General features: G+C 42.4%; 1 protein-coding gene across 1 annotated transcript; it reads right to left on the reverse strand.

The window, feature by feature from the left end:
* Window positions 1-2542: 2542 nt before the first annotated feature.
* Window positions 2543-15904, reverse strand: sltm (SAFB-like, transcription modulator). The gene is made up of 20 exons (XM_010788009.1): window positions 15765-15904; window positions 14404-14491; window positions 13430-13485; window positions 12864-12891; window positions 10924-11707; window positions 10301-10335; window positions 10084-10181; window positions 9841-9990; window positions 9609-9721; window positions 9371-9531; window positions 9174-9274; window positions 9005-9061; window positions 8764-8909; window positions 8478-8658; window positions 8109-8233; window positions 7539-7712; window positions 5368-5754; window positions 5096-5234; window positions 3374-3528; window positions 2543-3278 (listed from the first exon to the last, which is right to left on the reverse strand). The coding sequence occupies exons 1-20, from the start codon at window positions 15897-15899 to the stop codon at window positions 3167-3169; spliced, it is 3225 nt and encodes a 1074-aa protein (XP_010786311.1). The 5' UTR covers window positions 15900-15904; the 3' UTR covers window positions 2543-3166.
* Window positions 15905-16376: the final 472 nt, after the last annotated feature.

A 16376-nucleotide genomic window follows, 5' to 3' on the forward strand; every position in this document is an offset into this window, starting at 1 on the left:
GTAAATGGAACGTCCACACGATGTCTTACGGGCCGTGACCTTCGAGGGGAAGAGAAAAGCAGCCGAATGGGGGGTGGGGAAGAAAGTAAATACGGTTTCCTGATAAAGCTGTGGAGAGTATGTGCTGCAGGGAGGTGGATGCACAACGCACCCAGGAACGAACGCTAGCTCCGGTCCTTTTTACTGTGGACTCGATGTCCTGACAGGCTGGTATTTGTGCAACCTGCACAAACACAATACTGCACCATGATTACAAATGGTGAAATACAATGTAAAACTACCGAAAAATACCAGCTCCTTAAAACACAACCGCTCTACTCAACGCAACTCTACTATACCCGCGGTCAGAGAGCGGAGATGTGTCCCCTGTGTGATGTAATATGACGCGTTTTACGTATGACCTTAAAAAAAAGCCGTTTTTAAGAGCAGAGCTCAAAATTGCTCCTTTCCCTCTGAATTCCTGCCCTTATGTCTCGTAAAACATATCAAATCCTGCATTCACTTTTTTAATTGTAATTTTCAAGCAAGTGTAAGCATAAATGTAGAAAAAATAAAAACCTTCAAGATGCTCTTTAACCTTTTTCTTCTTAAGAAAATTGCATATGTTTTGCAGTATTTGTATTCCAGGGACTTGCGGTCAGGGGAAGTAAAAAAAATAACAATAAAATGAAATAAATATGAATATTTCTCGACTGGTCTGTGCTATACATTTATTTTCTGTATGATTCCAATAATTTCAACACATTTTATATCAAAAATCGCTGAAATTGCCTATTTTCTGTTCCTATACGGTGTGAGATGCTAGCTGAGGCAGCGACGAGCGGAGCCTCACCTCGGATTGCTTTCACTCTGTATGTCGCCGATATAATGTTTACAGAGACTTTACTATGCGTCCTGACAAAAGCAATAGCTCACTTCAGGCCGTGATATATGCTCATTATATCACAGCTAAGGGGGTTGTCGACCCTCCGCTTCGCGTCGGGCCGAACCACGCCCCTTAGCTGTGATATAATGAGCATATACCACGGCCTGTCGTGAGCTATTGCTTAAATATATCATGTACAGCCATGTTGCCAACTCCATAGTAAGGAAAGAAGTCGCCAGAAGTCCCTAAATGACGTCATTGCCTAATTTGCATATCATGTAATGGCGGTAAAAAAACGTTCCACCCCCTTCAAGGATCAAAACTTGAAACCAGAGTAAATCCAGACGACAGTAGTAGATCAGAAATGTCTATTAGAAAAAGTAGAAAGTAGTTTTAATAGTTTTTAGTAGAAATCTCCCTTACAATAAAGGCAGTATGCCCGTGTGTCATCTCCAATAAATGGCTTCAACCATCCTTTAACTCAGGGTTTGATTCCCACTCCTTTCTGTACTTTTGTGATTACAGTTTAGACTGTGACATGATGACCTACGTGAATGTTTAGCTTGTCACAGAGAGGCACACACACAGTGGACGAGGTGATTAAGTGACTGAGGCTGTGTGAGTCAATGCAAAGCAAAGGCAGTTATTTATTATAGTGTGACAGTGAAGATACATTTACATTTCACAATTAAATCCCGCTCAAAACCAGGACGGCTTGGCGCATGCGCAATTCATTTACAGTCTCCATGCGGGAGGGTGTGGCTGTCTCCTCTCTGCTCTGACTGCAGCTGAGCTGCTGCGGGAGGCAACTAGCGCCTGTGAGTACTACGTGAGGGCAGGGCAGGGGCAGAGGGGCTCACGGCAATACCCGCGGCTCGTTAACTGCTGAACAATACGTGAGTCTCCAAACACCAGAAAAGTCCCTAATAACACCATTACAAGTCGTTAGATTAGTCGTTAGTCGCTTTTGACAAAAATAAGCCGCCGAATTTAACGACAAAGTCGCCAAGTTGAAAACACTGTACAGCGGGTGGGCTTTATACCCCCTCCCCCGTGTAGTTCTTCTCTCGTTTTTTTTTGTACTCGCCGTGAAGTGGTTTTGCGGCCTGCCAGTAAACCCAGAGAAGAAGAAGACGAAGTGACGTCAGCGTAATCTACAATACTACATTGACTACAATACTACTACATATAATACTAATGACAATCATCAAGAAAGTCATTCTTCGTATCAGTTATGTGTTGGTTCATCCATCACTTCTGACAGGTGTGTAGGTAAAGAGTGAGCGACAAACCAACTGCATGCTGTGCAGACCTGGAGGTGTTGATTCAATGATATGAATAAACAGTAGGACAAGCACTATTAATAAACAGTTCTAATTAAAAGATATATCTAAGTTAACTAAGTAACCAATTTGGAGGTTTATGCTCACTGACTAAAGTGTTATAATTGTTCTGGTTGCAGATTCATGCTCTGGAACTTTCTGTTCAAGCTGTGAGCCAGTTTTCAGACTCCGACTTTCTGCAAGCTTCCATCAAAGTACTTCCTGCTTTTATCAGATGGTTAGGTCATGTACAAATGTACAATATACAAAGTCCAAAAATCCTATACAGGCTTGAGACATTTGACTGCGAGGTGTAATCCAATGTGCTGAATTGTGAGAAAATATAGTCAGGTAGTTATAGTACTTTCAGGGACTGGCACACATTGAAAGCCCCACAGTTTATTTGAGACACATATGTTATATATGCATGTTATTCAACACATGACCTATGGGAGGTGTTTTGCTACAATGTAGGCCGGTTTACAGTTGACATGTTTTGTTTAATCCAACTACTCTTTACAAAACGTCTTCACCAGGGATGACTTTTCAAAAAACAAAAAATTACTTTCAACATCCAATTGAGTGCTCCCTGATACTTCATGAGCTCTATTTTACACTCACATATGAGGTATTACACAAGAGAACTGAGTGTAACACTAGGCAAATGAAAATATACATACAACACTCAGAGGAGAAGTTGGTAACATCACTTGAAAACTTACAAAGACATAGAGCTGTACAATATCTTCCTAAATGTAAGTAAAGAGTAAAACATATGCACAGGGGTGTTAAACAGTAACTGCAGAACCATTGACAGAGGTAAACACTTGTCTATACAAAATCAAATAGTGTTATCAACCTCGAGGCTATAAATGTGCCACCTAAATCAGTTGATATTCTAAAAAAAAAAAAAAAAGACAAAAGTTCAGAAAAGTCTTCAGATTTTCAGGTGCTTTAAAATAGTAGGATTTGGTTGCCGTTAGAACTGCCGCTGCGTTCCTTTGAAGGGTTTGAAGCCACCCACGTTGCCACCACTGGGAATGGAGTTGTTTGTGATCTGTACAATCCGGTTCATTCCGGAAGAAGAGTGACTGCACAAAGAGAAACCAGAGTGAGAGGTAAGACGGCTGAGAGACGGGACCATAGTATTAGGTTTTATCATCACATGTTTGTACGGTTGTTATACCTGGTAGGGGACATTAAGCTGCCACGGCTGTCTCCCATTCTGCGAGTATCAGCGTAGCCTCCGCCCTGCGAGCTGGAGCCGCTGTGCCACTCCTTCCTCAGCCCCTGATCCCTGCTGTGACGCTCCACCACCACCTGCCGCCCGGAGCTGAACGGCTGCAATAGACAGGAGAGATAGGAAGTCAGGACACCAGAGTTCTATGAATTGTTAAATGTACGCAAGCTACAGATTCAAACTGGAAATGTCTTTGTGTACTCCAAGAATAGTAAGACATGACTCAAAATAGCAGGGAAGAACTGCAAGACTGGACTAATGTTTCATTACTACATAATAGGCACTTTCACACCAAGTACTTTTCCCAGGAATAGTTCCCGGAAATCTTTAGTTCCGGAACTATCTAGTACAGGGGTCCGGAACCCTAGGCACGCGTGCCACCTTTGGCAGGCGGTACCGTAACCAGTGGCACACTAGGAATAAGTGGAATAAGTGTAAAAAATATTTAAATTGTATTTTCGGATCCTGAAGCAGACCGCCGCCAGAGCACGTCTCCCCGTTACCTGCAGAAGGAAGCCATGCACGCAATGCAGCGCAGAAGGAAAAATATTCAAGAAATCTAGACCGCAAAAGAATTAAACAAGGGACTGCCTGTTTTTCCTGGCCAAGGACAGGTTCCTTGAACACAACACGAGCGTAACGTGTCATCACGTGGTGTAGTGCTGCCGGAGCGCACCGAAACGCCGCTCAAGCACTTCAAAAATTGCAGTACAAGGAGCAGTACACATGCCTCAGTTTTTGCGTGGCAGTGTCTTTAGTAAACGCAGTGGCAATCTGTTCATCTGTCATACAATAACGCCATCGAAAATAATATATATTACAGTACAACTACTTCTGGGTCTTTGAGTGTCACTCATGCTCGGCTGTGTGTTTGGCACAAGCGTATTTTGTGTGAGAGCGAGGTACCAGGGATTATTGCATCTGGTTAGCTAGCTATTCTAACGAATATAAAGAGCTTTTTCTACAACCAGGTGGAAGTGAGCTCTCTCCTGACATATAATAAAATAAATCTTCCCGGGGGAGCATGCCCCCGGGCCCCCCTACATGATGTGAGGTCCACCCCCCCACTTAAATCATGTTCACATGGATAGGATACTAAATACATTTGCACACATCTTGTGTCTATATCTTTCTGTTTGGGTGGTCATGCCACAACCGTGGCAATAGTGTCAACATAGTCGCATAGTGATCTTAATGTGGATTTTTTTATTTTTTTATTTAAATGGCACTTCATATCAAAAAGGTTGCTGACCCCTGATCTAGTAGATCACGTTCACACCGGAATAAGTCCCTGAGGGAGGATTAGGCAAATGAAGCCGCTGACGTCACTTCTTCTTCTTCTTCTTTGGGTTTACTGGCAGGCCAATAGCAACTTCACCAGGAAAGTCCCTGCTATCTAGCAGGGACTTTCCTGGGGAGAAAAAGGTTCGCAAAAATAAGTTCTAGTTTCAGATCTTTTTGGTGTGAATGCAAAATCCCAGGAATTATCGGAACTATTCCTGGGAAAAGTACTCCGGTGTGAAAGCGCCGATTGGTATACTTCTGTAGGTGGTTGAGGATTTTTTATTGAACTTCAGTCATTTAAATGTCAAAATGTGTCATGTGAATGGTATGTATTCAAACTGCTTTTACCCTAAAACACAAAACTCAGTCAGAATGTAAGCTGACCTGTTCGCTCATCCCCATTGGTCTGCTTCCATCTCGGTCAGTGAAGCTGCTCCTCCCCCGGCTGGCTGTGGAGCCTCCTCTGAGGACAGTGCCTGGACCCTCTCTGCCTGGTCGCTCTGGGCGCATACGCATCGGTACTCTGTTCAACCCAGCATTAATGCAAAAGAGACATTGAAGAAAAAATAATTAGCTTTGATTGATCTGGTGTGTGGAAGGGTAAAAACAGACAACTAATGATCCTTCTTTTTCATAAAATCGCAAATATGTTTTACCGTATATCTCCCTTATTGGAGTTAATGCCACCATCACTCTTCCACCCATGCCCTCCATCCCGGGGCGATCGGTTGTGAGACATGCCAGGCATCGCAGCCCTGGCTCCCATCGGGCGGTCGTGCATGGGCACAGGTCTCCTCTCCTCCCGCATGGGAACAGGTCGCCTCTCTTCCCTCATGGGCACAGGTCTCCTCTCCTCCCTCATGGGCACAGGTCGCCTCTCTTCCCGCCGGTCGGTGTCACGGAGCTCGTTGCGTGGAGGAGGAGGGGGCTCGGTCCTGCGGACTGTTTCAAAGCTCTTGGGGTAGCGCTCAAAGCCTGAGCTCTCTCTGTGGGGAGTAGGGCGACTCTTCTTTGGTTCTGGCTCCCCTTCAAACCGGTTACGTCTTGCAAACAAAAGATAAGAATGGGATTATTCAACAAAAATGTAATACTACAAAAAGGTCCAAACACACCACCAACATGCATATCAAAATGTAACATTTCAACGTAAAGTATTGTTTATGTAGTAGTGTTTTCAAGTTTCTACTTTGTATAAATCTAATGCTGCAATTTGACTAATTTCTCAAATCGTGTCTCCCACAACTCATTCCTCTGATCACCGCAGTCATTAACTCCTCTCTGTGCACTGGCCTCATCCCCCCCCTGCTTTGAAACACCATTAACCACTCCATCCTCATCACCCGCCTTAAGTCCTTAATTGGCATAACCGGCAGTGCCCTCTCCTGCCTCAAATCATATCTCTCTGGCAGAAGACAATTAATTTCCATCAACAACTGCAAATCCCCCACCGCTTCTGTTACGGCCCCTACACACGGCGGCGTGCGTTAACGCTTGCCGGCGGGCATGTCTGAAGCTAGACCAACAACCAATCAACTGAATCTCCCGCCCCGGACACACAAGCAGCGGTTTGATTGGCTAAAGCTTGTACTGGCATATGATTTGATTGGCTGACGCTTCCGTCGAAGCTTCAAAAGTAGAACATTGCTCTACTTTTGAAGCGAGCAAAACTAAGCTTTGCTCCCACAATGCAGTTCGGCGAAGCGTGACGTCACCCCATTCGAAGTGAATGGGCAGAAGCGTCGACGCTTCAACGCACGCCGCCGTGTGTAGGGGCCGTAACTCACGGCGTCCCCCAGGGCTCTGTACTTGGTCCCCTGCTTTTCATCATTTACATCCTCCCACTTGGAGAGATCCTCATTCAACACCAACTCTGGTTCCATTGTTACGCCGACGACACCCAACTCTACCTCTCAACAAAAACTATTTCTGCAACCACCCACTTCCAACTCACCAACTACCTCACTGACATCAAAACATGGATGCAAAGCAACTTTCTGAAACTAAATTGTGACAAATCCGTAACCTTGGCATCATCCTCGACCCCGCTCTCACTTTCCTCCCTCACATCAACCAGATCACAAAAACCGCCTTCTTCCCCTAGAACATTGCCCGCATTAGACCTCCCTCATCTGATCCATGCCTTCATTACATCCCGACTGGATTACTGCAACAGCATCCTCTTTGGTTCACCTGCATACATCCTCAATAAACTGCAATATATCCAAAACTCAGCTGCCCGTATGCTCACCTCCACCCGACGCTCCGACCACATCACCCCTATCCTCCACTGGCTCCCCATCAAACACCGGATTGACTTCAAAATATTACTTTTCACCTACAAAAACCATCAACAACCTTGCCCCCCCCCTACCTCATTGACCAAATCCAACCACACACCCCTACCCATTGCCTCAGTTCTGCTGAAGCTAACCGACTGCAGCCCATCAAAGCTCCGGACCTGGGGTGACCGGGCCTTCGCTGCAGCCTCCCCCTCCCTCTGGAACTCCCTTCCCAGTCACATCCGAAAGTCCAACACTCTTGAATCCTTCAAAAAAAATCTCTCAAAACTCACGCTTTCAAACTCTGTTCAAAACCACCCCCCATTTTACTCGCACCTGGATTAGAACTAATGTTTATATTTTTTGTTTTCTTTGTACTGTTTCTGTTCTGATTTATGTAAAGCGTCTTTGAGCATTAGGAAAAGCGCTATAAAAATCTAATTATTAACTGAATACATTTGCACTGGAGTTTTACAGTTAACTACAACTCCAATACTTTTAACTCTTGTACCTGTCAACTACAATTCCAATACTTTTAACTCTTGTACCTGTCATAGGTGTTGGACGGCTCAGCAGCGGCCTCTGGAAAGCGCCCCCTCTCTCGCGGAGTGAAGTTGGAGAAGCGGTTCTGCTGCCGGTTGTAGTTTGAGCCCTGGTTTAAACGGACATCGGACTCGGACTGCATTTTCTTGTTGCCATTCCAATACGAATCGTCTCTCCGGCTGAAATATTAAAACATAATTCATTGTTTTGATGCTTTTGAAGATTGACAGCTTGGAAATGTTTCATATTTGAAGAAATTAATGACTCATCTAACCAAACTTTGAAAATAATTGGTATTATTGAACATGCAGGCTTAAAAATATATACTTTGATGTACTGTTGACTAATTTGCATCACTGTGTTGAACAAAGTAAATATTAGATTCACTATTGAGAGCTTTGACATAGCACATGCACCTAAGGGAAGCTGCAGGAATAGGAAGAACTACTATTTCTAAGCAACAAACAGGAGGCTAAAAATTCAAGTTTTAAACCACTTCCTAACGAGTCTCCACTAAAGTCCAACAACTTTGGTCATAATTATAAGTGCTGAGGTACAATATATAATTGTTATACCCGTGTTCCACCTCGCGGCCCCTCTTGAGGTTGTTCCTCTTTTCTTGCTCATAACGGAGATGCTCCTGCTGCCTCCTCAGCTCCTCACGTTCACGTGCCATGCGCTCTGCCTCTTTACGTCGTTCCTGAAATAGGTAATATTAAAAAAGCACTTACTAAGGGAAGCAGAAATTATTGAACAATTACAAGTGGTATGTATCACTCTGGGGGCTTAAACAACATTCTAAAAATAGTTTGTCCCTTTTTCTACTGCTACATTCTGTACTAAAATAGTTGTTATTAAAATAATTTATTCCTGAGATATACAGTTGAGAGAAGACCCAAGATTCATCCGGGGAAAGAAGGTGGTTATGTCTATTCTCTCTCTACCTGCTCAATACGGATTCTCTCTCTCTCCAGCCTTTCTCTCTCCAAGCGCTCCCTTTCCAGTTTTTGTCTCTCCAATTCTAGTCTCTGGCGCTCCCGGAGCAGGTTCTCTCGTTCTTCGCGCTCCCGCAACAGACGGACACGATCACGCTCCCTGCGTTCTTGTTCAGCAATTTCCCGCCGCCTAAAACCCAAAAACATCCATCGACTTAGAACTTTAAAGACAATAAATAAAACAATCTATTGTAAACCTCCTAAATGTGTATGAATTATGCGCCATGGCAGCTACCTGCGCAACTCCACGGCTCTGCGGGCTCGCTCCACACGAACTCCCCGTTCACGCATCCTCTGCTCCTTCATCTTCTCAAAAGGTAGGATGTCTTTTTCTTCCCCCTTGTTAAAAAAAGGACGCGGTTTGTCTCTAATCATCTCCAGCTGGAAGGGGAGAAAATATATATGTTTTTTTAAAGAGCTCAAAAAAGGTAAATAATGGTAAAAGTGAATACTAAGCTACATGTGGAGTTTTATACCTCTTCCGGAGGAATCAACCATTTTGGTCGCCTTTGAACATTCATATTGACAAAGGGCTGTAAAAACACAACAAATAATCGTATCAATCAACAGAATATTATTTAACATCCTTTGATAGTACATTTAAAATATGCTTTGCAAAATGGATGAAGCAACTAAAAGTCTTACCCTTTCAAAATACCTTCCACCTCTGAAAGGTCTCATTCTGCCAAAGTTAGAATCTCTATTGGGATGATGTACGAATGGCATCTTGCCTGGGCTTTTTGCCCCTGGAAAAAAAAATCAATCAGAAAGAACAGAATTATATTTATTGAATGACTCCAATCATAATCTTTAAATGAGAGAGAAAGGGGAATAAAACCTACGCCCATGCTTTCTGTCATCTTTCTTGAAAGAATCTTGCCCCGAGTTGGATGAAACAGAGTCAGATTTTCCACTTCTGGCATCCATTTTCTTTGATAAATCTTTGTCCTTTTCAGGTTGTTTATCCAATTTCTTGTCTTCTTTTTTGTAAGGAGGCTGTACTCTGCACGTAAGGAGAACAAATGGTTAAATGTGATTTCAATCAACAAAGGATTCACTTTTACTTTTTCTGTCACCTACTTGTTCGTCAGTTTGGTGCCTGTGGAACTGCGCTTCTCACTGGACTTGCTGGAACATGCTTTGTCCTCCGCTTCCTTCTTTGAGCCTTCTTTTTTGAATGGATCATTTTTGGCCTGTAAAAACAGCAGTGAAATATAAATGGAACAAGTCCACGGGTTCTCAATGAGAGAAAAGTGTTGCATTAGATCAATCAAGGTTGAACAATGTTGACTCCTTGTGCTAACTAACGTACCCTTTCAACATATATCTGCTGTCCATGGAGCTCTGTGGAGTCGAGGTGGGAGACGCACCGGGTCACCTCTGTGCTGGAGGACATCGTCACCAAGCCATAACACTTTGAACCGGGACTGCGAGCGTTTGTCACCACCTTAGCACTTAAAACCTGTTGGTAACACATTTCATTAAACATTTTTTCTCCAACATTGAACATAACGTTCCAAGAGAATTCCAAGAAAAACGTGCACACGTCATTTACCTTCCCATATTTGCCAAACAGGTTCTTAAGATCAGCTGCTTTGGTGTTTGACGACAGGCCGCTCACCCATAGGTTGCGAGAAGAGCTGCCGTCGACTCCTGGATACAGATGATTGTCAAATCACATACAGGAGGCATAGGGAATGAAAAATATTGTTTTAAGTTGGATAAAATTAAAAAAGTGTTCCTGGGATTTAACATTTGGACACAATGCTTACCCTTTTCATCTTTTCCATCTCTGTCTCTTGAAGAGCTATAAAGCAAAGGTTGCAACAACAAGCAGATACAATTAGTAAAGGTAAAGAAAAGGTGTTAGGTGATAAGCATACATCTAGTGGAATAAAACACCACATGTTGTGCTTCTCGTGAAAAAAAAAATCCTGTGGGCAAGGCGTGGATCTGAACGAATGTTTCAAAGGCTTCATTGCTTTTCCAGTGGTGAGAGGGGTCAGGTTGACAGCCAATTTAATCCCTGGACCAATGAAATCTTCGGAGTTTGATCAACTTCACAGCGAATCATTTGACCAAAAAGGAAAAAAAAAAAACTGCCATCACGGGGACTAATGCTCTTTTACAATGCCTGGTGTAGAAACTGGAAATGGCTTTAAACCAGCGGGAAAAGCTCAAAGTAACAAAATAAGAGGTGTTTTCTCAGCTCCTGGTTAATGTAAAACATGTAACCAACTTCAGAAAAACAAATCAAAGTAGTATATGGAAGGATTAGGTACATCTGTGAACATTTCCCTTATGGCAAAAGAAATCTTGAGGCTACCCACAATGTTGCGTTCTTAGTGAGCTGGACTTGGTAGTAGTATCAAAGAACTGACATAGAAAGACAAACCTCTTTGCTTGACCTGATGCCCCAGTAGTGGAGGGGCCTTTCTTCCCAGAATCCTTTTCTTTGTCTCCCGTCTCGGCTTTCTTCTGGGCCTCTCTGCTGTCTTTCTTCGTGAGCTCACCCCTGGATCCATCATCTTTCTTACCATCTTTGTGACCATCGCTCTCTTCCGCCTTCATGTCATCGTCTGGGCCCGTCTCAGCAGAGGCCTCTGGCTCATCATTGCCCGTCTCGGCCTCTGGATCTGGAAGTTTCATATGTTTACCTGTTTCCAGGAGATCATCACCATCGACATCTAGGGTGATGGCATCATCATTTGGGTTTGGGACGGACATGTGATCGTCCTCAGGTTCTTTAGAGGAATTCTTGGCAACAGCATTCATCTGAGCCGGCTCGGGCTCTACCTCTGGTTCCGTCTCCACCTCTGGCTCGGTGTCCAACTCTGGCTCAGCCTCCTCATCCATGTCTGGGTCGGCGTCCTCATCCACCTCTGGCTCATCATCTGCATCTACCTCTGGTTCATCATCTGCATCTACCTCTGGCTCATCATCTGCATCTACCTTTGGCACGGCGTCCACCTCTGGCTCAGCATCTGCGTCCACCTCTGGCTCAGCGTCTGCGTCCACCTCTGGCTCAGCGTCTGCGTCCACCTCTGGCTCAGGCTCTGAATCAGACTCAGCCGCCACCGCCTCCTCTGACTCGGGATCAGCCTCTGGCTGAGCGAGGCTGTCCTCACGGGGTTCAGGCTTAGAATTTTCACGAGTACCATCATCTGTATCAGTTACATCTGAGGGATTTAACAAGGATAAACATGGCAAAACACAACTTTAACATTGACATGTTGCATGTAGTTTGACCTAAAAAGTAGAATAGAAAGCACATTTAGTGTTAATGGTCATCAAGGGCGTAGACACCACAGGAAGACACACAACACACACTCTTCGCTGATCCAGGGGCTGATGCAGTGATCTTCATTTCTTGACAGATGTTAAGTACTTGATTCATTATTCATCCAGTAGCAATTCCAGATGATTCCTATGATGTGTGGCAATTCTCCAAGTTCAAATGAAGCGGAACATCTCTTCAGTTCAACCTCCATTTTTTTTCATTATGAAGAAATCATCCCCAGCTTATCAGTCCGTTGACAGTTTTAGGAAACTTAAATATCTTCCAATATGTCTTCAATAATCATGTCATCAAAGCCTTATCAGTCGGTTTAAGAACACTGATAAAGAATAATTTGTCATCAAATCCAACCGTCTGTCATGTGTCCATTACAGTACAGTCTGTCCGTTCAGTCCACGCTGTGCGTCACATCTCTTCACTGCACACCAACTGTCCGGGCTGCAGACAGCTTGCATGAATATGTGCAATCTTGATGCATGACGTCTCATGATCTTTCAGCTGCTTTCTGTCTCGGGGTGTCCGCATGTTTTACAAAGTCTTGCGGTCCTTGAACTACACAAATCCCAGCCCTTTTCACAGGCTGCATCGCCTCACAAAACCTGCATCAAGGTGTTTGAATCCTGTGGTGGAGGTATTCGGACCTGCCGAGTGCATTTGTCCAAAAATGTCCATCAAAGTAATCTGGAAAGTGTAACCATCCACCAGTTCTTTTCATCTTCCAATTCATTAGACATAATAAAATGTGAGATTGTTTGTGATCCTTCACTCTTTTTTGTGGAAAGTTTAACACCAGAGGCAATGAAAATCCATGGAAGGACCCAGAAGTTTTGTTTAATAAAGTTTAAGTAGTCCAATGAAATTGCCTAACTAACTTAAGGCTACTAGTTGGTCTTCATTAAGCATATCCTTGACATATCCTGAGACGTAGATAGTGCAGTAGCTAGTAGGTTATTCATTCTAACAGGAGTCTTGTGTCATCATACTTAGCTGTGAATAAGAAACAACCTAATGTTAACATTGGACACCAGTGTGCTTACCTTTTTCTGATTCATCCTCTTCAGTTTCCTAGAAGAAGAAAAAAAGCAGAGTTGAGCTGACAAATATTTTATGGTAATTTGCAGAGCAAACCAAGTGTAAAGAAATAAATGCAATATTTCATTGTTGTTTTTAACAGAAAAGTACATGCTACTGTTTTATGAATCCTTAAAGCATCATTCCAATCTCACAAGCTAGAACACTTTCAGCTAAGAAACAAAGTGATGATGAGTATTACACACTGCATATGTTTTTCCCTACAACTTTACAGAATAATATGTCAGAGGATTCAGCCAGTATGAATTAATAAAAAAGGTCTGAATTGCCAGTATGGGAACCTAGTTAACCATTTCAGAGCACAATTAATCGTACACTGCCAAACTAGCTCCTAATAAGGTAATCAGACAAGGTATCATACGATACAATTGAAATGATCGTCACTGTGAGAGTTTATTTTTTAAGTTATCTTTTTTAGCATCAGTATTAGTATAGGGGAAGAGAGAGCAAACACACAAGTGCTACAGGGGTTGGTTAACATTTATGCAGCAGAATTGTATGCAAAAGTCACCTTTGATAATACATCTTCCTCCCCTGTGGTGTCTGCATCAGAATCCACCCTTTTCCCTGAATGGTGAAAAAAACAAAAACATTACAAATCTACATTTAAAAAACGAAAAAAGTATTGACTCTAGCCATCCTGTCAGGCCTGGTTCCAGAACAAAATGACTGAGGGTGCATCTGAGATTAGAGAGGGTGCAGTGGTAAAGTGCTATTTTTATAAGTGGGGAGTGGACCTAACACCCTCTAGGGGGGTCCTCACCTCCTCTAGGGGGGTCCGGGGGCATTTAAATATTGAAGTTAAAAGCATCAATCTGGTGCACTTTGAGAGCAACATTAAGAGATCTATGTGCTCTTTGCTTGATTCATGCCTTCCCAGTCCCTTATCACGTACAAGAGCATGGCGCCAGTTGTTGTAGCCAGTTGTGGTGAAGGCATCTGACTTACTTGAACCGAAATGTCTACATGCATAGCAGAAGATGGCATCTTTTTTACATGAATATTCCAGCCAATCTCGGTTTTGAACCATGAGCTGCCTCCGTGGGCGAGTCGGGCGTTAGTTTCCATGACATTGGCCGCGGGTAACGTAATGTCCCCATTATCTGAACTGTTATTACCTGCAGTAGATGCAGTGTTACTGCTGGCGATAAGGACTGGTTGTTTTAACCATGTTCTGATGTCCATCATTGACTGCTGTGTAAGCACCTTGCAGATGATGAACGCGCAGCCACACAGGTCACGCGCACCTGACATAATAACGTTACTTACCGTTTAAATTGACCAAATAAATGCAACAGACTATTTATTTAACCACAATTACAATTTATTTTATTCCAACTATATCCTTCTTCTTATTACTACTATTAGTATTATATATGTAATATTTTTCACTTTTCAAATGAGGGTGCATAACGACACAACTGGAATGCCCCCCGTAGAACCGGGCCTGCATCCTGTCTCAACTATTAGTCAAAATAAAATTACCTTTAACTTTCCCATCTTTGCGAGTTGGTGGGTCAGCTGTAAGCGGGATCTCAATATTCTCGGTGTCACAATCTTCATCTTCAAGAGCCTTAAAAAAAAGATTGATAAAAAACAGTTAGTAGTCTGAGACCTCATGTTTGCCTCGTTTCTTCATTCATCACATCAGTCTTACGACCAAGAGAGTAGTGTTATACTGTGTAAGACGATGTTGAAACCCTGCCTGTCAGTAATCACACCAAATTGTGCTATCTTATAGAATCTACTAGTAGTATGCAAATTGTGCTCAAGGCTGTAGATGATAGCACTTATTGGGGCTTCTTTTCTCTCTTTTAAAAAACACCATCCCAGGGTCTAGGCAGATGTAAAAACAATTGTATGCCTTCTAACTCTCAACATTGTATTCTTGGTTTCTCTTTTGCTGGGAAACAACTTTGAGGTAAAAATGTGAGGTTTTATTTTTTAGACACTGAATATGGTATATTTGCATAATTGTGAAATTAAAGCTATTTTTAAAGTCTGACTGAACTAAAAATGGTTTTAATCGAATCCAGAACGATTTACAATCAATAGTGCGCTTACCTTAAAAACTATTGCATAACCACATTACCATTTCTTAATCTTAAACTATAATCTTATCAAAACACTTTGAGCAACAAGCTGTCCATAACATCTGCTCAGCTGAATCTACGTATTGTTAATCTATGATATTAGAAAGGCAAGTCTAGAGTTTATGTCAGACTTGGACTTCGTTTTAACATCAAGACCAAAATGTAATAACTCTGAATCCCTAACGCAGTGAGTTTAGAGATTACTTCTTCTCACCTAACCATGAAAAAAACAGGGAAGACGTGTGCATTAATACCCTCGAGGTTACAAAATGCTAGTCCAACGTGATCAAATTAAGAACCGAAGACACTTCTGCTGAACCTCTTTTAAAAACGCATTTAACGAGTTTGTGCGTGGTCCTCCCTAGAGCTGGTCAACAATCAAGTTACATCTGATTTAAAAAGCTGTGCAATATGTTAATGTGCCAAAAAAAGAGGATTAGTTATAAACTCATTTTGACGTCGTTGGAAGAACAGGCGTGCCATTCATGTCTGTTGTGCACCCTTAGATTTGCCATGCATCATAACAATTATTATTTTTCTGTATTTAACCATTCACTCGAGAACATAATTTCACCTTTTCTTTTAGAGAGGTGTTGATTTATTTTGTTTATCCAGGGTGTAGTTAAAACACATCAACAAACGATCGTTAGAATGATATCGGTCATAGTTGCTAACGTTAGCCTTAGCAACCATGCATCGCATTCCCTAGCTCGGTCGACCATTCAAAGCATAAATCAGCTTTTTTTTCATTACCTGTCTCAGTCTTGCAAGAAGAACACTCTTTATACCAGTAGTGTCCAAATTCCTTCTTTTCAGCTCGGATTTAAGATCAACAACTCTTAATTCTGATATTTTCTTGGACTCGGTGGAAATGGCACCCGTCGCCATTTTACCTCAAGATTACTGAATCGTACCGTGCGCCTGCGCAGTAGGTTTGTTTCCTCGCAGCTTCTTCTTGGTTGTATTTATTTGGACCATAGCGGTTTGGACGCGATAAAAAACTGCTACGCCACCTACTGTGTTGGGGGAACCAGTGCATTAATAAACTAAAACACATCCATAACATGTTTAATTAACACAACAGATAAAAGGCAATTAATTATAGGCTACACATATTTTGTTTTTTACTTGTGTCGAATTGTTTCGCTGTGTTGCTTGATACATAGCACTACCCAACACCTGTAATATAATACTAGTCAATATACACATGTTCTTGTAAACTAGTAATCATAGTATTTACTACCGTCATCCTGCAGCTAATTCATAACGTTCTACAATTTTTTTAAATAAATACCTACCTTTTTATCCTTGAAATTATTTTTAATAGGTTAATAGGCTATGTCTGCATGTCACTTTACTAACTGT

This window comes from Notothenia coriiceps, unplaced genomic scaffold (genome assembly GCF_000735185.1).
Source record: "Notothenia coriiceps isolate Sejong01 unplaced genomic scaffold, NC01 NC01_scaffold00031495, whole genome shotgun sequence".
In the NCBI taxonomy this organism is placed as follows: Eukaryota; Metazoa; Chordata; class Actinopteri; order Perciformes; family Nototheniidae; genus Notothenia; species Notothenia coriiceps.

Excerpts from the sequence above, each read along its gene's own strand:
- sltm (XM_010788009.1), bottom strand. The coding sequence starts at position 15,899 with ATGGCGACGGGTGCCATTTCCACCGAGTCCAAGAAAATATCAGAATTA. Across the intron at positions 10,182-10,300 it reads AGATGGAAAAGATGAAAAGG|GAGTCGACGGCAGCTCTTCT; the intron begins GTAAGCATTGTG and ends ATCTGTATCCAG. Across the intron at positions 7,713-8,108 it reads GGCCGCGAGGTGGAACACGG|CCGGAGAGACGATTCGTATT; the intron begins GTATAACAATTA and ends TTAATATTTCAG.